Raw genomic sequence first — 27324 nt, forward strand, 5'->3', positions numbered from 1 at the left:
GGGAAAGTTTGTGCAGGGCTCTGGACCCATGCTTCACGTCCACCTACTGAGTACAGCTGTGCCTAGATTGACCCCGCCTGGCACTACTGCCTTCTCCATTCCAACTCTTTGTACTCTAGGAACTCATTTAGTCCATACTCTGGATAGGGAAACCATCTGTTGCACTGGTCTAACAGTTTCTAAGGCCTGCTCCACTCTCAGGCTACTCAGGGACTCAGAGGGTGCTTTCACTGGCAGTTGGCACTGGAAATCTCTTAATTAGAAGCCTCTAAGCCCAGACGCCCATCTCTGATGTCTGTAGCAAGATGGCTCTGAGGCTGAGCCACTTCCCCTGAACCTCCAGCCTCCCACCTTCAGCTGCTGCATTCTGTAGTGCCCCGGGGACTAAGGTCCGATTGTAGATTTCTGGCCTTAACAACCCCCAGCAAAGTCAAGCTGCCTTTACAAACCGTAGTAAACATTTTATTTACAAATTTAAGGCGTCCTAAATGCCTTTGGGCTACGACCCCTGGGGCGAGTCAGAGAAACAGTTTAGTCAAACACTTCACAGTCGAACCAGCTTGCTTCCGGAGAGAAGTGTTCGGCTGGTTAGCAGGACACTGAGACACCCCTCTGCTCTGGGCAGTGTCCGCTGCAGCCAGCCGGAGCAGCGTTGGCCGAAGCGTGAATGTCGGGAGGTAGGCTCCACGCTGCGTCTCCTGTCCTGCCAAGTCGCCAACATACAGTAAGCACAAAACCCAGGCCATGGCTGGGAGGCTGCACGCAAGGCCCGGATCCCCTCCGCCCTCGTACAGTCTATACGCCGCCAAGCGCGCCTTTGGGTGGCTCGGGGCTTTTGGGAGCGCTGCTGGCTGTGGGCTGTGGCACAGGGAGAAGCTCCGAGGCGCCGCCGCCGCCGAGGCTGCTGGCGCAACCCGCACTGGTGCTGCTGCTACTAAGACTGCTGGCGCTGCTGAAGCTGAAACTACTGCCGCCGCCGCCGCTGCTCCCACCACTCCCAGCACTGCTGGCGCTGATGAGAGCGCCAGTGACCGGGGCCTTAATAACTGTTGTTTGGTGCAGAGAACGCTCAGTCCCCTCAGTCCGCTCCGTGTCGCTGGGGGCCATGTCCAGTGACTCGGAGTCGCTGCTCTCGCTCTCAGCCTCGCCTTCGGAGCGGCTGGGGCTCCTCTCGTCCTGCTCGCCATCCGCAGCCGGGCCTCCACCTGACGGTTTCTCGCCAGCCTCCTTGTCCTTGTCTTTTTGGGCCTGGGCCTCCTTGGAGTGCCGCCACTTCATCCGCCGGTTCTGGAACCACACCTTCACCTGCGCCGCGCCACACGGGGAGACAAGAAAGAGACACTGAAATGAGACCCAGGTTTGCTTCTATCCGACTCGCGTGCACCCGCAAGCCACCTCCCTGAGTGAGAAAGCAACGCTTACCTGGCGACTCTACCAAGGACCAGGCACTGTGGTAGGCGCAGGAGCCAAGGGGCAGCCAGGAATCCTGGTCTAGGGAGCCCACTAAGACCGTTTTCAAAATGCAACCCTCAGGCCCCGGATTAAAATGACCTGGGTAACTATTGGAAAGGCAGATTCGTGCACCCGACCCCCAACATACTCTCTCTCTACTCTAAATCCATGCATTTATTTTTTCTGGACACCCATGAGAATCTGATTAAAGTTATGGACTCCTAGCCCAGAAAAATACACATGTACCCAAGATATTGCTTACAATGTCAAGGGTTTGGTGAGCCAGTGTTAAGAATTCCTGCTCTAAATTGGCCCTCTCCTCTACTGCCATTACCCAAAGCCAGTCCCTACAAAAGCAACACTTTTTTAAAGAAAGGAAACATGAGGAGCAGAAAGGGAAAAGGGGTTTTAAACTGTTAATCACAGTAGGGTGGGGGCACTGTTGGGCTTTCAGTAAGACAGCATTTCTTTGGTGTGTTTGTTCGCAAGAGCTGATAAGGACCCTGCCCTTGTTAAGGATAAACAAATTCTCCTGGGGGCTCAGAAAACACTGGAATTAAATGTGTGCAAAGTGAAGGAAGGGCATAGAGATGGGGCAGAGAATCTATATAGATATATACGATCCCCTGGGGGACCCAGTGCGTTCACACAAGTTCCAGCTTCCTTTTTAAAAATAACATCCACAGCTGGTGGAAAACGGCTGGGCTCCTCCAGTGTGTGTGTGTGTGTGTGTGTGTGTGTGTGTGTGTGTGTACTGGGGAGGAGAGTTGTGTAATGGAGGACAGAAAGAAACAGAGACAGCAGTTGGGGGACCAAGGAGCTAAGGAAAAGAAGCCTGCCTCTGGCTTCTGCCCTGCTGGGGACAATCAGCACCCCAGAGCTAGAGCCAGTGCTACGGGGTGCACAAGAGTGACTCTTCCACAGTCAAAACTCGGGGGGGGGGGGAAGTCCAGTTCTTAAATATAAGAAAAAATATTTAATTACGGCACAATACATTTCCTATTGTCTTGAAAAAAATCAGATAGGCAGAACCTGCTGAAATGCTCTTGGGTATTCCAAGAAAATCATTTTTCTTTCTTTCCCTCACCTCTCCCATTCCTTCAGATTTTCTTCAGAGCCTAAGCCTTGGAATATGTGGCCTCTCCAAGCGGACTCCTTGCCCTCCTGGAGCTAACTAATTCCGTTTGAAATTATATTTTCACTTCCTCACAACTGGGGATTTCACAATCCAGCAGAAGCAGAAGGAGGAGGAGGAAAGAGGGAGGGTGAGAGGGAAAAAAAACCAACAACAATCTCTTGCCTTTGGGTTTTTATCTTTTCTGAAATAAACTGCCTCCTACAGCGAATTGCACTACGGTTGAGTACATCAATGTTATTTCCAGCGGCTCTTTTGCTTTCTCTGTGGTTCTTTAGCCTGCTGGCCAAAATAAACATGCAGTGCTTGTTGACACACATCTTGGGGATGAGCTCTTCTCTCGGCCCTTCTCCCTCACCCCATCTCCACCCTCCTCTTCTCCTGCCTCAAGTTGCCTAGTCCACAAAGCCTCCTGAAAGTCAACATCTTGCGTTTCCACCGTAGGAGGCCAGTCGGCCGGGGTGAAGGGGGCCTATCGGACTAGGCCGTGCGCTGTTGCCCGCCCGAGGGCGCTGTGCGCTGGAGCCGGAACTGCCTTACCTGTGCGTCCGTGAGGCCCAGCATCGCCGCCAGCTGCTTTCGGTCCGGCTTGGTCACGTACTTCTGAATCTCAAACCTTTTCTCCAGGCCTTTCCTCTGCAGGTTGGAGAACACAGCGCGAGACCATGAACGCTTCCTTTTGTACGTCTGCGGCATGGTGTCCTTCGTGAGCACAGCGTAGGGACCTGCCGCAGAGCGGGAGCCAGAGGGAAGAAAGACAAGAGGGCTGTTCAGTGCCCAGTACTTGGCCTGCCGGTGTGGGGGTCCCCGTTAGGCTTGAAACCGTTTCCTGTTAACTGTCGATTCCACCCTCATTCAGAAAGCCCTTCGCGCATACACCGAATGGCCCCTCTAAGGAAGAATTTTACATGACAGTCAGAAGACCTAAAGCTAGCGTGGAGTAGAGAAGCCTGGAGGCTTGTCCTTTAATTCCAAGGGAAAAACGTAAACATCATGCGTGGCCATCAGGCCTACCAAGAGTAGACAAAAATGTCCCTCGGGCCTGAATAATGACAGCCCCTAATCATCTTGTGTGTGTGTGTGTGTGTGTGTGTGTGTTATTCCCGCATGTGCCCAGGCACCCAGACGTAAGCTCGCCAAGCACAAGTGTTTGAGGTCAACCCAAAATGTGTGTATGTTAATAAGTAACATCGATGCTGCATTTTTCAAGCCTCTAGGGCGAAAGACTTTGAGAAAGCCCCCCACCCCACCGTCCACGCGCACACTTTCTGGGCTCTCCAGGCGCCCCTACCCCTTTTCAAGGGGAACCTTCCAAAGAGAGCGCTAGCTCGCTGATAAATCTTTCGGTTTCTCTCTCCTGACTCCGTAGCCTCCCGCCCCAACGGTGAGATTGCGACACCGCAGCCGCCCTGGAGGCGTCAGTCCTGAGATTTCTGACTGTCAGTCGGCTTGCCCGTTAGGCAGTACTCTGGAGTTTTTCGGTACCTGGAAACGTGTCTTGAAACTGATGCTGAACTGAATTTCTTGGGTTTGAGCTTAAGGGACTCAGGATGGCAGAAGCCTCGTTAATGGGATCTAGAGATGCGAAGAACTGGCCGGCGGAGGGCTGTAGGCCTGAGAGGTGCACCCCCGCGGGCCGCCCACTGGTTAGCAGGGACGTGAGATCTGGGGACAAGGGAAAAGGATAGCAGGTTACATCTCGGGCACACTCACACTCTCCGCTGATTTGTTCCTCCCCTTCCCGTTGCCCTGGATTCACTTTTATTGAGCGAAGTCACGAGAGAACTCGTCTCGGCGCTGAAACCTCTCTCTCCCAACAGTTGCCAAGGAGCGACGCACGAAAAGTTCCTGTGTGTCCCTCACGTCCACATGCACGCATATAGTAAGTAAAGGCTTTACATAAATTGGCTTACGGCCTTACTTTCACGTGCCTTCCAAGAATCCCACAAACCCAAAACCTCCGCCTCAAGGAGGCCCCATTCTGCCCGTTCATCTAGGCGGTTTTGTTTATTATTTACATTTCCTGGGTGAATTTTTTACCAGAAATCAGATAAATGCGAAAGTGTTTCCCAAACATGCTTTAGTTGCCAGAAAATATAATTCTGTCTCTAGATACGTTATTAAAGAGATCAAAGTCATTTTAGCAGATAATTACACCAACCATTTTTATAAATATTGTTTCTAAGACGTGTTTTTAAAGAATCCCCGGAATAATTTTTTTGTTTGTTTTACATAGAACAGGTGAGTTTTATACCTAATGTTTTGTAGTTTTCTTACAATTCGTTTTCTTCTCTCCCATTTTACCGAGTTGTCCTTAATTGTAAAAACACTCAAAGGCACCCCAAGCCAGCCCGGGGTCCCGGGAGTGGGTCAGTGGTCAGAGGCCTGCAGCCTCCAGTCCAAGACCTACCTCTCAGCGTGTTGCCTTCTTTGACTTTTGGGTCAAATTCTGCAGATAAAATGCGGTCAATTCCAAATTTGAGGTCTTTGCTGGAGGGGGCCGGGGCCGAGCCACTGTGGTGGGGGTTCGGAACCACTCGCGTCCCAGAGGCTGGGGGCTGTAGGGCGCCAGCCCGAGGCGGAGGCGGAGGCTGTTGCTGCGGCGGCTGTTGCTGCTGCGGCTGTTGCTGTTGATGTTGTTGTTGCTGCGGGTGATGGTGGTGGTAGGCGGCTGAGAGAGGAGACAGCCGCTGCGGGAAGCCAGCCGGGACTTCGGAGGGCGCCACCACTGGGGTGGGTCGAAGCGGGGATCTGGCCGCCGCTTGGAAAGAGGCGTGCGGGTGAACCGAGCCCAAGTGCGCGGTGAGGGCGGCGGCCGAGGCCCCTGCCAGGCCCTCCGGGGCCGCCCCCAGGTCCCCCACGCCGGCATGCAGAATGTCTGCGATGCAGAAGGAGGGCTTCTTGACGGCGGCGGGGTCCAAGGGGAAGGAGCAGCCGCCTGGGCCGGTCGAGGAGCAGTAAGCGGCCGACCAGAGGCTGAAGTTGGAGGCGTAGAAGGGAGCCAGCCCGGCTGCGAACATCCTGCCGGGGTGAGCCGCGCGGCTGCCGCAGTCCAGCCGGACCGGGTGAGTGGACGCGCGGGGAGCGGCACGCGAGTCCCGGAGAGGGCGGCCGCAGCCGAGGACGATCCGCTTTCGCTTCTCCGCCCGCACTGAAGAAGAGAGGCCGGGAGCCCTAGCGCCACCGAGGGAGGAGGCGAGGGCCGGATCTCGGCCGGTCACCGCCTCGCTCCCTGGCCTCGCTTTAAAGGCGGCGCGGCGCCCGCACTCCTCGCGGGCTGGAGGCGAATGAGGGGCGCTGGGGCCGCGGGGCAGGCAGGGGAGCCAGGGAGACGGGAGCCGGACACCGCAAGAAAACCCAAACAGCTAAGCCCTAAGAGCTAAATTTAAAACAACAACAATAATAATCCGTTAGTTAGGGGGGAAAAAAAGTAATAGGAAAAAAAAAAAAAAAAAAACTCTTCTCTAAAAACTCCCAAAGTTTTGGCAGGAGCTTTCGAGTCAGGCCCGGGGTAGGACCTCGATCCGAGCGCTCATTGGTCATCCTCATGACCAATGGGAGCGGGGAGTGGAGGGGAATTAGTAATGAGGAGGCGTGGCCGGGCCCGAGCCCCGCCCCGGCCACGCCAAAGTGTTTGCTGCGGCCGCGTGGGCTTAGTAACGCACATCGCAGTGAGTCTTGCTACTCTGCGTAGGGGCCAGGCAGCCGCTCCGGAGGGCTCTAACTCTCTTCTAACTTCTGCAGCTCCGAACTGCCACGGGGCAAGGAGGATTGGTCACAGGAGCTTTCCTGAAGCGCTTGTCACCCGGGGCGAGTTGGGGGAGTGGGGAAGGGACGGTTATCTCACTCTTTAGGGCTATGCAAAGCCCGCCTCCCGGTGGAGAGCAGAGAGCGGTTTGGACCCTTTGCTTCCCTTCTCTTGACCTCATTCTGCTTTTATTCCAGGAGTCCGTGTCCTCGGCAAAGCCCCTCATCTTTCTTGGACCCTTGCCCAAATGTTGCCACCCTGAGTCCCAGCCCAACTCAGCACCACGTCCGCCCTGTGCCTCCCTGGAGATCCTCGGGGAAGCGAGAAGGAGGGGTGACCGCAAATTAGTTTTATTCTGAGCTGTCACACAGTGACAACTTGAACGAGTGACTTTTCAAACAAAATAAGATGGATGGCTCCAAACGTCTCCCTTAGACGCAGCCAAACCTTTCCCCGGAGCCTCAGAGGCTACAAAACAGGCTGCCTCCAGAAACCCGGGAGCGGCACGCGCGTCCCTCCTTTGCAGGAGGTTGTAGGAAATGTCAGCCTCCCTCCTCCACCACATCTCCGGATCACGTGGGGTTCGTTGTTTTGCAAGTGCCCACAAGAGCAGATTTCCGTGGGGTTCAATATTGCTTTCAATTCTATGACAGCTTCCCCAGGAACCCCTTGGGCCTGGTCGCAGGAGGAGCTGCAGTGGTGGTCAACGTCTTCCATTCGTGCCTTCGGTCTTTAGAACGCAGGGTGGTGGTAGTGGGGGTTTTGTGCAACATCAACATCTCTATTTTAAGAATTTGTTCTCTTTTAAATTATAGTCAGAATGGATTTCCCCACCCCTCTCCCAAACAAACCACAGGCCACCCAGATAAGCTGTTTTTGCACATTTTCAGGAAGAAAATAAAATAATACGAATAATGAAACCACGAAATCTTTTGTTTTCGATTGCCCTAATAAGCATCTCCTAACAGAGATTCTGTGGCATTTTTATTTCCCTTCAGCACGAAGGCTCCTCACCAAATAAACTCAGAAAGGCAAGTGAACTTGCCATGCCTATCTCAAGTTCAGGGTTTGGACTTACAAAATTCATTTCTGGTGGCTTCTCTAGCCCCTTGATGCAGATGCTATCCTTTTAAGCTTTTGACTTTCCCCTGGAAAATTTCAATCACTTCCGATCAGCCAGCACTAAGATCTCTCCCTCTCCCTCTCTCCCCCTCCTCCCGCCCTCCAGCTCTCCCGCTCTCCGTCTCTCTTTTATTGCAAGGTTTTCTTCCCCTGCTCCACGCAGCCAGGAGAGAGGTGCTATTTCCAGAGACAGATGGGTGTGTTTGGCTGAGGGTAAGGATACCTGGGGCGACAGACGTAATAAGACCAGTCTTTCGGTGTCAAGCTGAAGGCAAAGGAGCGACAAGTACAACATGGGCAATTGAGGCGCTGGCTGAGGGTTCTGGTGAGCCTTCGGTGTGAGTGTGCGTAGAGGAGGCCGTGAGCCCTCTCCTTTCTAGTGCCACTTCCAGTTTGATTGTGATTCTAATTTGACTGCAAACATTTAGACCTCGGCCTAAGCCCAAACTCACGGTTGTGAAAGAGGTGCATTTACTCCTTACCGAGGCAGCGCCGCGCGCCCTCACCCTCTCTCTTAAGAAATAAGACTTCCCTATCCGCATTCATCCTTTCCAAGGTTTGCGACGCTCCGGGTTGGGCACGGGATGCAGACCCGGGGGAATGCGGGCCCTCGCGGGTTCCCTGAGGTGCCCACAACTCGCATCTGCCGAGATTCAAGGCCCGGAGCGCCGGGCAGATGTGGCAAAAGCGAGGCCCCGAGGCTCGCCGACTCCTTGCTGCGCCGCGAGCCTCCCTTTCTCCGCCAGGCCAGTGGCTGGATTGCAAGTTGCAACTTCGCCCGCGCGCCCCTTACTCTCCCAGGCTTCGGCTTCCTTGCAATCGCATCGGCGCCATCCAAGGCCTTACTCCCAGCTCCCGGAGGCAAACGCGAAAAGCAAGTCTTTGGAGCGACCCCCGCCGCCCCCTCTACCGCTTCCCCAGGCCCAAGCCTGGCCCCTGCAGGCCCCTCGCCGAGTTCTGAGCCCGCAGACTCCCGCCCTCCTTACTCCCCACTCTTCAGAACCAAGAAAGCAGCAGGAAACCCTGGGCTCGCCGGAGTTCAGGTCATCTCCTGTTTTTTGATGGGCTCAAACTCGGACTAAATGAGCGGATGTGCCTGCGAGATTGGTCTCAAAATAGAAGCGGCCTTAGTATTTTAGGATACTGCAGAAATCCTTATTTCTTCCGGAGAAAAACTCTATAATGACTCCTAGCACTTCCCCTTTCAATATTTGTGCAACTTTATCTCCACCGGCAAGTTGCTCGGGTGACGCAAATCCGCCCTTGTGTATTACAACTACCAAAATAAATGCACGGAAATCAATTCCCTTCTAGCAATGAAAATATAAATATACAGCTGCGACTTTCCCCTTTAATCTTTGCTTTCCGAGCGGCTCCGGGCTGTGGCGAAATGAACTGGCCCAGAGCTATTGAGCCGGGCAGGGAGGTCCTGAGGGCAGAGGCGAGGGCTCCCCAAGGCCTGGTAGCCATGGGGGTTGAGGATCTAACAGGAAAGAAAAGCGCCTGGCTAAACCGAATTAACTTGAGCTTGGTCTACGCAGCGGAGACCCTAACTGTGGCTTCATTTTTTGGGAAAATGTCGCATTGGCTGGGGTTTCTGATTATTCTGACTGCTGTCTTTAATGCTTTCAACTCATCACTTCACTTTTCCTAGTTAGACATAGCCAAAGACGATTTCACCATACTGGGAATGGATAAGATCAGAGAAGGTTCTTTTTATAATTTAACAATATAGCTTATGGGTATTTAGGATTTAAAAGGGACCTGAATCAGGGGCTTATGCAATGACTGAGGCAAGAGATGGGTTTCACCATCCTTTGGTTCTCCCTGTCTTTGAAGCTTCCATATTTAAATTATCAGTGCAGATTTTTGTCCCAAAACCAGAGTCACAGATCCACACTGAGCATAGGTCAATTATAACGAATGCTGGGCCTTGTATATTACAGGACCATAACTTTGCAAGGGCTTGAACTGGCTATATCTGCTATCTGTTTTGCTTTTCTTGTACATTCTGAGCAAAATAATGTGCAAGGCAGATGCTCTGTGGACTTGGGAACCCCTCTCCTCTGAATTTCAAATATTCTTGCAAACGTGGTACCTACTGGCTTCAAGAAAAGAGATAGAAATAATTAAATATTTACAATCAGAAAGAAAAAGAAACACAGCTTATCCAGTTACTTGAGAATTCAAGAAATTTACAGCAATGTAGGAATCTGTGTATACTGTGCCTGTCTTCCTGCCAGCTGGAGATTTATGGATCACTGGGCCCAGCAGTCATACTTAGTGGTGGATATGGGAGTTCTGTTCTTTGTGGGTGTCAGACACTAGAGATTAGGACCCTAATGACCCCCCACAGACATATCCCCTACCCACACACACATACTTTGGCCTATTCTAAGTGGGACACAACTCTCTTTTCTTGGAGATCTTAGAGTTATTCCAGAATTTCTGAGTTTTGAGAAAAGTTGGACTTTTCTATGGGGTGGGAAAAGCAAATAATGCAATAGAGCTACAAGCATCCATAGCTATTTGATTTATTCTTTTTCCTTTTCTCCATTTCCCAGATGTGGCAGATTTGCAGGTGGCCAGCTCTCTATTTGGCTGTGGCCCTGCCCTTGAACTTTAGCCATAGGTCTTGCTCTAAAGTTTCAGACAGCCTTTTGGCTCTGATTCCATTTGCCCTTTCCCCTCATAGGGCAATATCTCACATAGGAAATATGTGAGATATTTCCCTTCCCTCACTACTAAGATATACCACTTTACATATATGTACCTCTGTCTCTCTCTCTCACACACACACACACACACACACACACACACATTCTCTGGGAATCTTAGAAACGGTGGGGGGTGGGGAAGGGAAGGCAGGCAGTTTGGGATTTGTTCCTGTTTCAAAGAGCGCTTCTCTGCCTCTCCAAGTCATCCTCTCTACATCCAGCCAAGAAAGACCCCGAATCTCATAAAAACCTACGGCAGAACCCATTTCAGCATGGCACATTATAACAGACTCATATACGTTTGCAATGAAATCATAAGAGTAAAATATGAGAGCCTATCTGTAGCAATATGAGCTTACATACTTATTTGCACAGGCTTCTGTTTAGTAGCTGTAAATGGTGCTCTCCCACTCCCAATACATTAGCCACTCATCTTGGATTTGTTGCCTGAATTATTGAATCTGAATGGCTGATTGTTAAGGTAGGAGAAGGAAGAGTAGGTGAAAATCATATATCCAAAACAGGGAGGGATGAAAGGCGTTCCCAAAGCAGTATTTCTCTAAACAAACAAATAAACCTTCTTCCCTTTGAGACAGGTTTTCAAGTTAGAGCACAGGTTCTAAGGCCAGAAGACGGACTCAGGCCCAGACTAAAAAGCAGTCATGGGAAGGGATCTTCCAAAGGGAAAGAATCCTGGAGTCAATGAGAGGGATTTTGCAGATAAAGCCAAATGGTTGTTGTCCCCATCTCAGTGGTCCTAATCTGCCCACCAGCACCCACCATAACTGGGACAGCCCTGGATTTAATGACGGACTCCCCCTAGCCCTGTCCCAGCCCACTACACCCAGGCATCTCCCTCCCTGGAGGAGCCCACCTAGTACTGAAAGTTGGTTCTCTGCTGACACCTGCTGGACCATCTCTACATTGTTTTCTGGCAGTAACCATCCTGTGCCAGCAACATTGTTATGATGAAAGTTGACTCTTCCTTTTGCAAAAATGCAGGTTTCTAAAATTGGCTTTGACTAGCAGCTGTTTCCTTCCATACTGCAACAATATGGGAAGATCTTGTACTATGTGTTTAAAATCACTAGACCGGGCGAGGGAAGCAGTCATGGTTCAGGAATAATACTGTGTACATTTTACAGATCTCAAGGTCAATTCACATTTATTGTCTCACTTCTTTAAAATAGCCAACTGTAGGATACCGACGAGGGATTATTATCCCATTTGACTTTAGGAAGTTGATCCTCAGAAAGGTTAAGTGGCTTGCCCAAGGTGACGTAGTTGGGAAATGGTGTTGGAGGGAACAGAGGCTAGGTTTTCTGGTTCATCAACCAGTACTATACCATTCAGCCAATTTCTTCAGGGAAAATGGTTTATTCAGAGGAAAAACTCTTTGCCCTCAATCAGAATGTGTATTGACTTCAAACAAAGAGCTGGAGAAAAGAAGTATGTCTAACCCAGACATACTACCCTACCCTGAAATTTCTTTCTCTCCTCAGCATTAAATGTGGAGACTTCCTGCCTCCCAGTATCATGCCACTCGTTAAATTCTAATTTGGGCATCTACCCAAATGAGGCCCAAATTTGATTTGGGTAGATGCTCCAAATCAGAATTCAATGAGTAGCATGATACTGTGTCCAATTCACATCTGCAAATGAAAATAAATCCCTCAGTTGATAATTCAGTTTTGTCTTTGCATTAATAAAAGTAAATCATTTTGACTATTTAAAATATCCAACCAACTAGATAGTTTGCCCAGGAAGGCATTTTTCTAAACCTTCTCACCCACCCTCCTTGCCCTCCATCATAACATCCTGGTCACCTTTTTCCATTGCAACTGGAAAGCAGTATATTTTGGTTGCCATCAAAGCCCTGGCTTCAAACTCTATGACTCTCTGAATGTGAGAATGTCTCTCAGCTTCCAATGCTTCATCTCTCTCTCTAGTATTACCCTCATCTCCCCACCCTACTCTTTTTCCCACAGCAGCCACGTGCAATGGAGATTTCTACAGGAAGCATGACATGTGAGGTGCTCAAGAGGCAGGAACTTAAGAAGCCTGTGAGCAGATTTTAAGAGGTTTCTATGCAGATCCCAGAAGCAGGCATCCTTGACAGCAGGGAGCCTCAAAGCAGACATAGTGTTCCCTGTTATTCTGGTCTGCTGGAAGATAAGAGGCTTTCAGTTGCTCTCCCCACTCCTTTGCTTCTTTTCCCTCTCCCATAACAAATATTATTTTAGTAATCAAGGTCATATAGAATCTTCTGAAATTTCTTAGAATTTTTCAAACTTACTGCCAACCTCCCTGGTTGAGAATTTCCTTTCGTCATGCCTAGATAGAGAGAAATGGTGAGTTCTAGGGCCATGCACTCCGCTAAGCACTCTACAGACATTATCTCATATGATTCTAATTTTTTTATTTTTTATTTTTTTTAGAGATGGGATCTCACTATGTTGCCCAGTCTGGTCTCAAACTCCTAGCATCAAACGATCCTCCCATCTTGGCATCCCAAAGTTCTGGGATTACAGGCATGAGCCACTGGACCTGACCCTCTCTCACGTGCTTCTAAAAACAAGTTCAGGAAGGAGCTATCATTATTTCCATTTTACTTGGGGGTAAGGGAGGCCTAGAATGGTTAAGTAACTTACCTAAGGTCACAGTAAGTAGGGCACATTGAATTTGAAGCTGCATTTTTTAGCCACTAGGCGCCTTGCTCATTGTTAATGTTTAATTTTTATGTCAACTTGACTTGGCCATGGGATGCCCAGATAAACATGATTCTGGGTGTGTCCATGAGGGTGTTTCTGGATGACATTAACATTTGAGTTGGCAGACTGAGTAAAGCAGATTTCTCTCCCCAGTGTGGGTAGGCCTCATCCAATCCATTGGAGGCCTACATAGAACAAAAAGCTGAGTAAGGAGAATTTACTCTCTCTGCCTGTTTTCAAGCTGAGATATTGGTATTCTCCTGCACTGGGACTGGAATTTACACCATCAGTTCTCCTGATTCTCAGGCCTTCCATCTCAAACTGGAACTACACCATCAGCTCTCCTGGGTCTCCAGCGTGTAGGCAGTAGATCATGAAACTTCTCAGCCTCCATAATTGCTTGAGCAAACTCTATAGTTAGCAGGAGACCCCAGTTTCTCCATGCAGCAATGGCCTGCTGTGTGCACATGACTACCTACCTTTCCTGAAAGCTGAGATCTCACTCTGCTTGGTTTCCTTTTCAGCCCTTCCCAGTTAACTCTCTCAAGGTCAAATAAATTAAAACTATTAAAAAAAAATGGTGAGGTAGAGGCAGTGACACTTAGCCTCAATCAAATATCCATGGTTGATTCTATGATGAGCAGGAATTGATCATCACAACTCTTCATTATAGTTTGCCTTGAACTATATGTTTAATATTATAATAAGAATTTTTTTTTGAGTCAGGGTCTCACTGTTGTCCGGGCTGGAGTGCAGTGGCACGCTCATGGCTCACTGCAGCCTTGACCTCCTGGGCTCAAGCAATCTGCCCACCTCAGCCTCCCAAGTAGCAGAGACTACAATTATGCACCACCACACCTGGCTAATTTTTTTTTATTTTTTTTATTTTTTATTTTTGTAGAGAAGGGGTTTCACCACATTGCCCAGGCTGGTCTCGAACTCCCGAGCTCAAGTGATCTGCACACCTCAGTCCTGCAAAGTGCTGGGAATGCAAGCATAAGCCACTGTGCCCAACTGAAACATGTTTAATATAATTATTTAATAAACTTGGTTGTAACGTTATTTTTACGTGTTCACTGTGTTATTTTCAATAAATTCCTCTTCTTAATGCTTTCAACATAGGTTCCATTGTGAAAGCAGTTTGGCATTTATTTGTTTGTTTGTTTGTTTGTTTGTTTGTTTGTTTGTTGAGAAAGAGTCTTACTCCATCACCCAGGCTGGAGTGCAGTGGCATGATCTCGGCTCACTGCAACCTCTGCCTCCCAAGCTCAATCGATTCTCCTGCCTCAGCCTCCTGAGTAGCTGGGGTTACAGGCGCCTGCCAACACGCCCAGCTAATTTTTGTATTTTTAGCAGAGACAAGGTTTCACCATGTTGGCCAGGCTGGTCTTGAACTTCTGACCTCAAATAATCCACCCACCTCGGCCTCCCAAAGTGCTGAGATTATAGGCATGAGCCGCCGCACCCAGCCAGCAGTTTGGTTTTTTAAAGCAGGAATACCTCTATAGATTTGTTAAGTTGGGTGTTACTTAAGAAACAGAGAAAAATCTGGGTGTTTACAGGGCTATCATGTGAACGATGTAATTTTAATCCTATGACTGGAGACAGTAATGGGGAATAGGTCTTGGAGAGACTGGGGGAATCTCAAATCCAGACCTAACAACTGTATATAATCCCAGTGGAGAAGTGAGGCATCCAAAGAAGCCCATGTGGCTGCACAGAGGGCTCTTCAGTAGGCTTCAATCTTTAAAAAAGCATGTAGCAAAACAGGAGTTTACAAAGACAAAGTCCAAGAGAGTGGCAGTAACCTCTAAGTGCACTTGCAGAATGCCTGGAGCCCATGGTGAAGTTAGACTTGTAAAGTATGTGACTGGTAGTAAACAGGACTTTTAAATCTATGCCTACACAGAAGGATGAAAAAGTACCAGGTTTCAGTGAACATGATGCAATCGCTGATAACAGAGAGAAGTAAGAATTATCCAACTCTTAGTTTATTTAGATCTTCTTATTCAGAGAGAATGTTTTTGAAATTATAAATAAATTTAAAACAATGAATGTAAATTTGAAGTTTCACTATAGTATATGCTTTTACTGTTCCCTCTTCCTTGAAAGTACTTTTTTGAAAAAGTAGTTGCTTAAAATTAGTTTGGTCCTTGAGAGTTCTGATTTACTACTTTTTAATCCCAAAGTACTAAAAAAACTTTCTAATGTGATCTTAGATTCACTGTTAACTATATCTTTGGGAATTTGTGAGGAATAAGAGAGATGCCAAAACCGAGAGGCAAAAAATAGGCTAAATTTTAAAGGGGTTTTAAACTTCAGATTAGTAAATATATTGTTCCCTGGAAATTTTGGCCTGGAGTATCAAGTACATGAATTGTCTGCTTTTTGAAAGGCTTGGAGGATTCCACTGAAGCAATACGGACTGTTTATAAATAACAAGTTATGTTAAACTAATAACTTTTTTTCTAAAAAGGTTATTAAGTTGATTAATTCATTCATTACATTCACAAATAATTTAATGAGCCAGGTACTACATGCCAGGAGTTCATCTAGACACTGGCAACCGAGTAAAACAAAATAAAACAAAACTTCTGGCTTTCAAGAAGCATGCATTGTAGTGGTGAAGCAGGCAAAAAGTGACTAGATATATGTTAATAGGGAAAAACGCTGGGAGAAAAATAAAGCAGGATAATGGAATTAAGAATTAAGAGTAATAACACTGGAAAACTGCATTTTGACATAAGCGAAACACTTAACAGTGGCTGCATATTAGACTTTAGGACAAGATGATGAAATATGGATTAATGATGTGATGCTCATTGATTGAATTCTTCAACCTTGACACCCAGTAACTGACATGGACCCAGAGGGGTTGGTTCAGTCTGAGGACTATGCCTCAAACTGTTGCTGGTCCACTCTTGGGCAACACTGGTGTCTGTGATTTAGATGGAGATGTAGAAGGTATTAATATCATACCAAGTATGCAGTGCAACAAAGCTAGGAAGAATAACGGGACAAAGCTGATGGACAAAACAAATCCAGTCCTCTACAAAAGCAACAAGAACACTGGAAATAGAGTCAGCAATCAACTTTTTCAGAACTCTGGAAATTAACCAAAACCTCGTAACAATTTGAAAAGTGTTTGTTCAAGAAAAATGGCAGAATCTTGGTAAGAGTGACAAGATTTATAGCATTTTCACTTACTGTATTCTGATCTCTGTCTCCTCAGTTTTTGTGATAGCTCTGAAAGCCAACAGCTTCACCATCATGGTATCATGAAAACCAGCAGCCTAGCAGTAACTAGAGCCGGGAGGCGGGGGTGGGGGGAATACTTTTGGAGGTACCCAAAAGTCTCATCACCAGAGAACTGTCCCCCTCTTTGATCTCTCTGGCAGTTCTCTGAAGACCCTCACTTGCAGAACTGACCTTTATTTCACCTAACTCAGAACCCAGGGGCATTGGTCAAAATAATGGGCAACAATTTTCACATTTCAGCTGCCTGTGGCTGCTATAACAGTTGAGGGCAAACAAGAAGCTGACAAAAAAGTTAAAAAGATAGACTGGAGAATAAACTGTCCCGAGGAGGCTTTGTAAAATTCTGACATATTCCTGGGAATTTAGAAGACCATGTACATATGCAGGGCTGTGCAGATGCCACACTAATCACCCAGTGATTAGGAAGTCCTAATCACTCACCTCTGACTGAAATTGAGGCTATGCAAAGACACACAATAAAGGCTAACATTTAGTTGTAACCTGCTTGCAAGACCATTAAAGTTGCACTCCTAACACATACACAGAGTCTCTTGACAAAGGTGGTAAGAGTTACTGATGCAAGACATAAGGAAATCTCTGTCCAATAATTAGTTGAATGGTAAGCTAACCAAACAGAGACTTCAGTGGCTGCATGTGAAAAAGAACAGTGACTTTACACAGCTAGTTCAGAGAAGTCACTAAACAAACAACTATAATAACAAATAATAAATATAACAAACCCTACTGATGGGTGGGATCTGCTTTCCAGAATTGTCACGTTATATTGTTTAAAATGTTGAGTTAAATACAGACACACACACACACACACACACACACACACACAGGGCATGGTGAAGTGTGCCTGCAGTCCCAGCTACTTGGGAGACTGAGGTGAGAGGGAGGATCCCTTGAGCCCAGGAATTTGAGACTAGCCTGGGCAACACAACAAGACACCATCTCTAAAACAAACAAATACTGTAAGACAAAGAGGTCGGGTGCGGTGGCTCACGCTGTAATCCCAACACTTTCGGAGGCTAAGGCGGAGGGATCACGAGGTCAGGAGATCCAGACCATCATGGCTAACACGGTGAAACCTCGTCTCTACTAAAAATACAACAACACAAAAAAAATTAGCAGGGCGCGGTGACAGACGCCTGTAGTCCCAGCTACTCAGGAGGATGAGACAGGAGAATCGCTTGAAGACGGGAGGCGGAGCTTACAGTGAGCCGAGATCGCACCACAGCACTCCAGCCTGGGAGAGAGAGTGAGATTCCGTCTCAAAACAACAACAACAACAGCAACAAAAATGCCCCATACTCAAGCAAATAAAGTAGTCAATAGAAACTGTCCCAAAGAAAGTCCACACATTGAACTTACTATGAAAAGTCTTAAAATCAGTTATTACAAATATGTTCAAAGAACTAAAGGAAAATGTAAGAATGATGTATCACCAAATAAAGAATGTCAATAAAGAAATAGGAATTATTTAAAAGAACAAAATAGAGATTCTGGAGTCAAAAAGTACAATGACTAAAATAAAATATTCATTAGAGGAGCTCAACAGCAGATTTGAGCTGGCAGAATAATAATAATAATAAAGTGGATTTATAGATAGGTCAATAGATGTTATCCAGTCCGCAGAACAGAAATAAAAATGAATGAAGGGAAATCAGCAGGAACTCAAAGACTTATGGGACATCACCAATTGCACCAACATGTGCATAATGGGGGTCTGAGAAGGAAAGAAATGGCAGAAAGAATATTTGAAGACAAATGACTGAAAACTTCTCAAAGTTGATTTTAGGAAAAAAACATTTATCCACACAGCCAATGTAGCCGAAGCTCAGTGAAGTACAAGAGACCTGTACCTAAGCATATCATAATTAAACTGTTGAGAGACAAAGACATTCTTGAAGACAGCAAGTAAGAACCAACTTATCACATAAGAAGAATTCTCAAGCAGATAAACAGCAAATTTCTCATTTCTCTTAGAAACCATGGAAGCCAGAAGACAGTGGGATGGCATATTTAATGTGTAGAAAGAAAAAAAAAGTCAAAAAAATCATACCATAGACACCAAAAATATCCCTCAAAAACAAAATGGAAATTAAAACATTCCTAGGTCAACAAAAACTGAGAGAATCATCACTAGCAGACATGTCCTACAAAAAGAAAAAAATAGTAAAGGGAGTTCTTCAAGCTGAAATAGAAGGACACTAGATGGTAACTTGAATTCACATGAAAAAATAAAATGCACTGGTAAAAGATTACTGCTTAAAAGATTACCGCATAAAACAATAATTATAAAAGTGTGTTGAGGAGCTTATGATGTATAAAGATGTAATTTGTGGGGTGGAGCAAGATGGCCGAATAGGAACAGTTCCAGTCTCCAGCTCCCAGCACCGCGCCACACAGAAGACAGGTGATTTCTGCATTTTCAACTGAGGTACTGGGTTCATCTCATTAGGGACTGTCGGACAACCGGTGCTGGTCAGCTGTTGCAGCCCGACCAGGGAGAGCTGAAGCAGGGCGAGGCATCACCTCACCTGGGAAGTGCAAGGGGGAAGGGAATCCCTTTTCCTAGCCTGGGGAACTGAGACACACAACACCTGGAAAATCGGGTAACTCCCACCCCAATACTGCGCTTTACCAAGGGTCCTAGCAAACGGGCACACCAGGAGATTATATCCCACACCTAGCCGGGAGGGTCCCACGCCCACGGAGCCTCCCTCATTGCTAGCACAGCAGTCTGCGATCTAATGGCAAGGCAGCAGCGAGGCTGGGGGAGGGGCGCCTGCCATTGCTGAGGCTTAAGTAGGTAAACAAAGCCGCTGGGAAGCTCGAACTGGATGGAGCTCACAGCAGCTCAAGGAGGACTGCCTGTCTCTGTAGCCTCCACCTCTGGGGACAGGGCACAGCTAAACAACAACAACAAAACAAAAACAACAAAAGCAGCAGAAACCTCTGCAGACGCAAATGACTCTGTCTGACAGCTTTGAAGGGGCAGTGGATTTCCCAACACGGAGATTGAGATCTGAGAAGGGACAGACTGCCTGCTCAAGTGGGTACCCCTGAGTAGCCTAACTGGGAGACATCCCCCACTAGGGGCAGACCGACACCCCACACCTCACACGGTGGAGTACACACCTGAGAGGAAGCTTCCAAAGCAAGAATCAGACAGGTACACTCGCTGTTCAGCAATATTCTATCTTCTGCAGCCTCTGCTGCTGATACCCAGGCAAACAGGGTCTAGAGTGGACCTCAAGCAATCTCCAACAGACTTACAGCTGAGGGTCCTGACTGTTAGAAGGAAAACTAACAAACAGGAAGGACACCCACACCAAAACCCCATCAGTACGTCACCATCATCAAAGACCAGAGGCAGATAAAACCACAAAGATGGGGAAAAAGCAGGGCAGAAAAGCTGGAAATTCAAAAAATAAGAGTGCATCTCCCCCTGCAAAGGAGCGCAGCTCATTGCCAGCAACGGATCAAAGCTGGACAGAGAATGACTTTGACGAGATGAGAGAAGAAGGCTTCAGTCCATCAAACTTCTCAGAGCTAAAGAAGGAATTGCGTACCCAGCGCAAAGAAACTAAAAATCTTGAAAAAAGAGTGGAAGAATTGGTAACTAGAATAATTAATGCAGAGAAGGCCATAAACGAATTGACAGAGATGAAAACCATGACACGAGGAATATGTGACAAATGCACAAGCTTCAGTAACCGACTCGATCAACTGGAAGAAAGAGTATCAGCGATTGAGGATCAAATGAATGAAATGAAGCGAGAAGAGAAATCTAAAGAAAAAACAAGAAAAAGAAATGAACAAAGCCTGCAAGAAGTATGGGATTATGTAAAAAGACCAAATCTATGTCTGATCGGGGTGCCTGAAAGTGAGGGGGAAAATAGAACCAAGTTGGAAAACACTCTTCAGGATATCATCCAGGAGAACTTCCCCAACCTAGTAGGGCAGGCCAACATTCAAATTCAGGAAATACAGAGAACGCCACAAAGATATGCCTCGAGAAGAGCAACTCCAAGACACATAATTGCCAGATTCACCAAAGTTGAAATGAAGGAAAAAATCTTAAGGGCAGCCAGAGAGAAAGGTCGGGTTACACACAAAGGGAAGCCCATCAGACTCACAGCAGATCTCTCGGCAGAAACTCTACAAGCCAGAAGAGAGTGGGGGCCAATATTCAACATTCTTAAAGAAAAGAATTTTCAACCCAGAATTTCATATCCAGCCAAACTAAGTTTCATAAGTGAAGGAGAAACAAAATCCTTTACAGATAAGCAAATGCTTAGAGATTTTGTCACCACTAGGCCTGCCTTACAAGAGACCCTGAAGGAAGCACTAAACATGGAAAGGAACAACTGGTACCAGCCATTGCAAAAACATGCCAAAATGTAAAGACCATCGAGGCTGGGAATAAATTGCATCAACTAACAAGCAAAATAACCAGTTAATATCATAATGGCAGGATCAAGTTCACACATAACAATATTAACCTTAAATGTAAATGGACTAAATGCTCCAATTAAAAGACACAGACTGGCAAATTGGATAAAGAGTCAAGACCCATCAGTTTGCTGTATTCAGGAGACCCATCTCACATGCAGAGACATACATAGGCTCAAAATAAAGGGATGGAGGAAGATCTACCAAGCAAAAAGAGAACAAAAAAAAGCTCGGGTTGCAATACTAGTCTCTGATAAAACAGAATTTAAACCATCAAAGATCAAAAGAGACAAAGAAGGCCATTACATAATGGTAGAGGGATCAATTCAAAAGGAAGAGCTAACTATCCAAAATATATATGCACCTAATACAGGAGCACCCAGATTCATAAAGCAAGTCCTTAGAGACTTACAAAGATACTTAGACTCCCATACAATAATAATGGGAGACTTCAACACCCCACTGTCAACATTAGACAGATCAAAGCGACAAAAAGTTAACAAGGATATCCAGAAATTGAACTCATCTCTGCAGCAAGCAGACCTAATAGACATCTACAGAAATCTCCATACATTCTTCTCAGCACCACATCACACTTATTCCAAAACTGACCACATAATTGGAAGTAAAGCACTCCTCAGCAAATGTACAAGAACAGAAATTATAACAAACTGTCTCTCAGACCACAGTGCAATCAAACTAGATCTCAGGACTAAGAAACTCAATCAAGGCCAGGCGCGGTGGCTCAAGCCTGTAATCCCAGCACTTTGGGAGGCCGAGACAGACGGATCACAAGGTCAGGATATCGAGACCATCCTGGCTAACCCGGTGAAACCCCGTCTCTACTAAAAAATACAAAAAACTAGCCAGGCGAGGTGGCGGGTGCCTGTAGTCCCAGCTACTCAGGAGGCTGAGGCAGGAGAATGGCATAAACCCGGGAGGTGGAGCTTGCAGTAAGCTGAGATCCCACCACTGCACTTCAGCCTGAGTGACAGAGCAAGACTCTGTCTCAAAAAAATAAAATAAAATAAAAAATAAAAAAAAGAGACTCAATCAAAACTGCTCAACTACATGGAAACTGAATAACCTGCTCCTGAATGACTACGGGGTACATAACGAAATGAAGGCAGAAATAAAGATGTTCTTTGAAACCAATGAGAACAAAGATACAACATACCAGAATCTCTGGGACACATTTAAAGCAGTGTGTAGACGGAAATTTATAGCACTAAATGCCCACAAGAGAAAGCAGGAAAGATCTAAAATTGACACTCTAACATCACAATTAAAAGAACTAGAGAAGCAAGAGCAACCACATTCAAAAGCTAGCAGAAGGCAAGAAATAACTAAGATCAGAGCAGAACTGAAGGAGACAGAGACATAAAAAAACCTCCAAAAAATCAATGAATCCAGGAGTTGGTTTTTTGAAAAGATCAACAAAATTGATAGACCGCTAGCAAGACTAATAAAGAAGAAAAGAGAGAAGAATCAAACAGATGCAATAAAAAATGATAAAGGGGATATCACCACCGACCCAACAGAAATACAAACTACTATCAGAGAATACTATAAACACCTCTATGCAAATAAACTAGAAAATCTAGAAGAAATGGATAATTTCCTGGACACTTACACTCTCCCAAGACTAAACCAGGAAGAAGCTGAATCCCTGAATAGACCAATAGCAGGCTCTGAAATTGAGGCAATAATTAATAGCCTACCAACCAAAAAAAGTCCAGGACCAGATGGATTCACAGCTGAATTCTACCAGAGGTAGAAGGAGGAGCTGGTACCATTCCTTCTGAAACTATTCCAATCAATAGAAAAAGAGGGAATCCTCCCTAACTCATTTTATGAGGCCAACATCATCCTGATACCAAAGCCTGGCAGAGACACAACAAAAAAAGAGAATTTTAGACCAATATCCCTGATGAACATCGATGCAAATATCCTCAATAAAATACTGGCAAACCGGATCCAGCAGCATATCAAAAAGCTTATCCACCATGATCAAGTGGGCTTCATCCCTGCGATGCAAGGCTGGTTCAACACATGCAAATCAATAAACATAATCCAGCATATAAACAGAACCAAAGACAAGAACCACATGATTATCTCAATAGATGCAGAAAAGGCCTTTGACAAAATTCAACAGCCCTTCATGCTAAAAACTCTCAATAAGTTCGGTATTGATGGAACATATCTCAAAATAATAAGAGCCATTTATGACAAACCCACAGCCAATATCATACTGAATGGGCAAAAACTGGAAAAATTCCCTTTGAAAACTGGCACAAGACAGGGATGCCCTCTCTCACCACTCCTATTCAACATAGTGTTGGAAGTTCTGGCTAGGGCAATCAGGCAAGAGAAAGAAATCAAGGGTATTCAGTTAGGAAAAGAAGAAGTCAAATTGTCCCTGTTTGCAGATGACATGACTGTATATTTAGAAAACCCCATTGTCTCAGCCCAAAATCTCCTTAAGCTGATAAGCAACTTCAGCAAAGTCTCAGGATACAAAATCAATGTGCAAAAATCACAAGCATTCTTATACACCAGTAACAGACAAACAGAGAGCCAAATCATGAATGAACTTCCATTCACAATTGCTTCAAAGAGAATCAAATACCTAGGAATCCAACTTACAAGGGATGTAAAGGACCTCTTCAAGGAGAACTACAAACCACTGCTCAGTGAAATAAAAGAGGGCACAAACAAATGGAAGAACATACCATGCTCATGGATAGGAAGAATCAACATCGTGAAAATGGCCATACTGCCCAAGGTAACTTATAGATTCAATGTCATCCCCATCAAGTTACCAATGAGTTTCTTCACAGAATTGGAAAAAACTGCTTTAAAGTTCATATGGAACCAAAAAAGAGCCCACATTGCCAAGACAATCCTAAGACAAAAGAACAAAGCTGGAGGCATCACGCTACCTGACTTCAAACTATACTACAAGGCTACAGTAACCAAAACAGCAATGGACTGGTACCAAAACACAGATATAGACCAATGGAACAGAACAGAGTCCTCAGAAATAATACCACACATCTACAGCCATCTGATCTTTGACAAACCTCAGAAAAACAAGAAATGGGGAAAGAATTCCCTATTTAATAAATGGTGCTGGGAAAATTGGCTAGCCATAAGTAGAAAGCTGAAACTGGATCCTTTTCTTACTCCTTATACGAAAATTAATTCAAGATGGATTAAAGATTTAAATGTTAGACCTAAAACCATAAAAACCCTAGAAGAAAACCTAGGGAATACCATTCAGGACATAGGCATGGGCAAGGACTTCATGTCTAAAACACCAAAAGCAACAGCAACAAAAGCCAAAATTGACAAATGGGATCTAATTAAACTAAAGAGCTTCTGCACAGCAAAACAAACTACCATCAGAGTGAACAGGCAACCTACAGAATGGGAGAAAATTTTTGCAATCTACTCATCTGACAAAGGGCTAATATCCAGAACCTACAAAGAACTCAAACAAATTTACAAGAAAAAAACAAACAACCCCATCAAAAAGTGGGCAAAGGATATGAACAGACATTTCTCAAAAGAAGACATTCATACAGCCAACAGACACATGAAAAAATGCTCAGCATCACTGGTCATCAGAAAAATGCAAATCAAAACCACAATGAGATACCATCTCACACCAGTTAGAATGGCAATCATTAAAAAGGCAGGAAACAACAGGTGCTGGAGAGGATGTGGAGAAACAGGAACACTTTTACACTGTTGGTGGGATTGTAAACTAGTTCAAACATTATGGAAAACAGTATGGCGATTCCTCAAGGATCTAGAACTAGAAGTACCATATGACCCAGCCATCCCATTACTGGCTATATACCCAAAGGATTATAAATCATGCTGCTATAAAGACACATGCACACGTATGTTTATTGTGGCACTATTCACAATAGCAAAGACTTGGAATCAACCCAAATGTCCATCAGTGACAGACTGGATTAAGAAAATGTGGCACATATACACCATGGAATACTATGCAGCCATAAAAAAGAATGAGTTTGTGTCCTTTGTAGGGACATGGATGCAGCTGGAAACCATCATTCTCAGCAAACTATCACAGGAACAGAAAACCAAACACCACATGTTCTCACTCATAGGTGGGAACCGAACAATGAGATCACTTGGACTCGGGAAGGGGAACATCACACACCAGGGCCTATCATGGGGAGGGGGGAGGGGGGAGGGATTGCACTGGGAGTTATACCTGATTTAAATGACGAGTTGATGGGTGCTGACAGGTTGATGGGTGCAGCACACCAACATGGCACAAGTATACATATGTAACAAACCTGCACATTATGCACATGTACCCTAGAACTTAAAGTATAATAATAATAATAATAAAAGATGTAATTTGTATGATGATAATACCACAAAGGAGAGCTATATAGGAGCAAAGTTTTGGTACACTATTGAAAATTAAGTTAATTTGTAAAATTAAGTAATTAAGAAAATTACTTAATTGAATTAAGTAATTAAGAAAATTACTTAATTGAATTAAGTAAATTCAAATGAGATTGTTACAAATTAAGATGCTAATTGTAAACAAATATACATATGAAAGACATGATAATATAACTAAGATGTTATACTAGAAAACATCTAAAACAAAATAAGACACTAATGGAGGAATAGAGGAACAAAAACAACATGAGACATGTAGAAAACAACAAAATGCAGGTATAAATCTTACCTTATCTTAGTTACATTAAATGTAAATGGATTACATACTCCAATAAAGAAGTAAAAATTGGCACAATGGATTTTTAAAAATTGATCCAACTATGCTATCTACAAAAGACACACTTGAGTTTTAAAGACACGAAAAGATTGAAAGTAAAAACGAGAAAAGATATAGCATGAAAACAATATCGAAATTAACATCACACAAAATAGAAGTTAAAACAAAAATTATTACTAGAACCAAAGTGAAACAGTTTATTATGAGTAAAAGGTCAATTCATCAAGAATATATAATTATAATTATATATGCACAACAACAGAGCTCCAAACTACACGTAGCAAAAATTGGCAGAATTGCAAGAAAAAATAGATAATTAAACAATAACAGCTGGAGACTTCAATATCCCACTTTTAATAATGAATAGAACAGCTGGACCAAAGATCCATGAGAAAATTAAAGACTGGAATATTCCACACCATAATTCAATCAGACTCAAAACATTTCTATGAAACACTTCACTCAACAACAGCAGAATATATGTGTGCTTCTCAAGTGCACATGAAACGCCCTCCACACTAGATCACATGTTAAGCCATAAAATACGTCTAGAAAATTTTGAAAGGATTTAAGTCATAAAAAGCATGCTCTCCAACCACATGAAATTAGAAATTAACAACAGAAAGAAGTTGGAAAATTCACTACTATGTGAAAATTAAACAATATACTCCTAAGTAATCAATGGGTCAAAAAAGTAATCACAAAGGAAACTAGATAATATTTTAAGGTGAATAAAAAATGTATACACAACAAACCAAAATTTCCAAAATTTAACCAAAGCACTGCTTAGATGGAAATGTATAGGTAAACACCTATTTTTTTTTTTAAAGAAATATCTTAAAAGCAAATCTTTCACCTGAAGATCCTGAAGAATAAAAGAGCAAAGCAAGCTAAATCCAAAGTAAGTAGAATGAAGAAAATAATAAACATTAAAGTACAAATAAGTAAATTAGGGGATCGAAAAACAATAGAGAAAATTAATCAAACCGAGTCTGACTCTACAAAAAAATAAAGTTGATTAACCTTTAGCTACACTGACCAGGAAAAAAAGAGAAAAGACTCAAATTACCAATATCAGGAATGAGATATTACTGCTAACCTTACAGAAATAAAAAGAATTATGAATACAACGAACAACTGTATGCCAACAAATTAAACAAAATAGATGAAATGGGCAGATTTCTGGAAAAACACAACTACGAAAACTGACTCAAGAAGAAACAGAATATTTGAGTAGACACATAATGAATAAAGAGCTTGAATTAGTAATTAAAACACTTCCCACAAAATATCTTGCCACAAAGTTAAGCATCAGAGAGCTTCACAGGTGAATTCTGCCAAATGCTTAAAGAAGCATTAACACTAGTCCTTCACAAACTCTTAAAAAAATAAAAGAAGAGGTTATACTTCCCAGTTCATTCTATGAGGCCAGTATTTTTATATCAAAATCAGACAAAGATGTCACAATAAAAGAAAATTATACAATATTTCCTATGAATATAGATGTAAAAATCCTCAACAAAATACCAGCAAATTTAATCCAGCAACACATAAATGAGATTACACACTATTCCCAAGTGAGATGCCTCCCAGGAATGCAAGGTTGTTACCACATACTAAAATTAAACAAATAATACACCTCCTTAATAGAATAATGGAAAAAACCCACACAATTATTTCAATAGCTAGAACAGCCTTGAAAAACACAAAGTTAGAGTGCTCACACTTCCTGAATGATTTTAAATCTTACTGCAAAGCTACAGAAATCAAGACAGTGTGGAACTGGCATGAAGACAGACATATTAATGAATACAATAGAATTGAGAGTACAGAAATAGAACCTTACACTGATCAATAGATTTCTTACAATATTTGCAGGTCAATTTAATGAGGAAAGAATGATCCTTTTAATAAATGGTGTGTGATAACTG

At 44.5% G+C, this 27324-nt stretch overlaps 1 protein-coding gene across 1 annotated transcript; it reads right to left on the reverse strand.

Moving 5' to 3' along the window:
- Positions 1-440: 440 nt before the first annotated feature.
- HLX (H2.0 like homeobox) lies at positions 441-6096 on the reverse strand. Its single transcript, XM_025369869.1, has 4 exons — positions 4998-6096; positions 4073-4252; positions 3128-3312; positions 441-1305 (listed from the first exon to the last, which is right to left on the reverse strand). The coding sequence occupies exons 1-4, from the start codon at positions 5605-5607 to the stop codon at positions 796-798; spliced, it is 1485 nt and encodes a 494-aa protein (XP_025225654.1). The 5' UTR covers positions 5608-6096; the 3' UTR covers positions 441-795.
- Positions 6097-27324: the final 21228 nt, after the last annotated feature.

Source organism: Theropithecus gelada, chromosome 1, assembly GCF_003255815.1.
Source record: "Theropithecus gelada isolate Dixy chromosome 1, Tgel_1.0, whole genome shotgun sequence".
Classification (NCBI taxonomy): domain Eukaryota; kingdom Metazoa; phylum Chordata; class Mammalia; order Primates; family Cercopithecidae; genus Theropithecus; species Theropithecus gelada.

What these genes read in the sequence shown, in the direction of transcription:
- HLX (XM_025369869.1), bottom strand. Translation starts at nt 5,607, where the DNA reads ATGTTCGCAGCCGGGCTGGCTCCCTTCTACGCCTCCAACTTCAGCCTC. An exon ending in AGAAGGCAACACGCTGAGAG is followed by an intron (nt 4,253 to 4,997) that starts GTAGGTCTTGGA and finishes CCTTGTCCCCAG; the next exon opens with ATCTCACGTCCCTGCTAACC. An exon ending in TGGGCCTCACGGACGCACAG is followed by an intron (nt 1,306 to 3,127) that starts GTAAGGCAGTTC and finishes GGCGCGGCGCAG; the next exon opens with GTGAAGGTGTGGTTCCAGAA.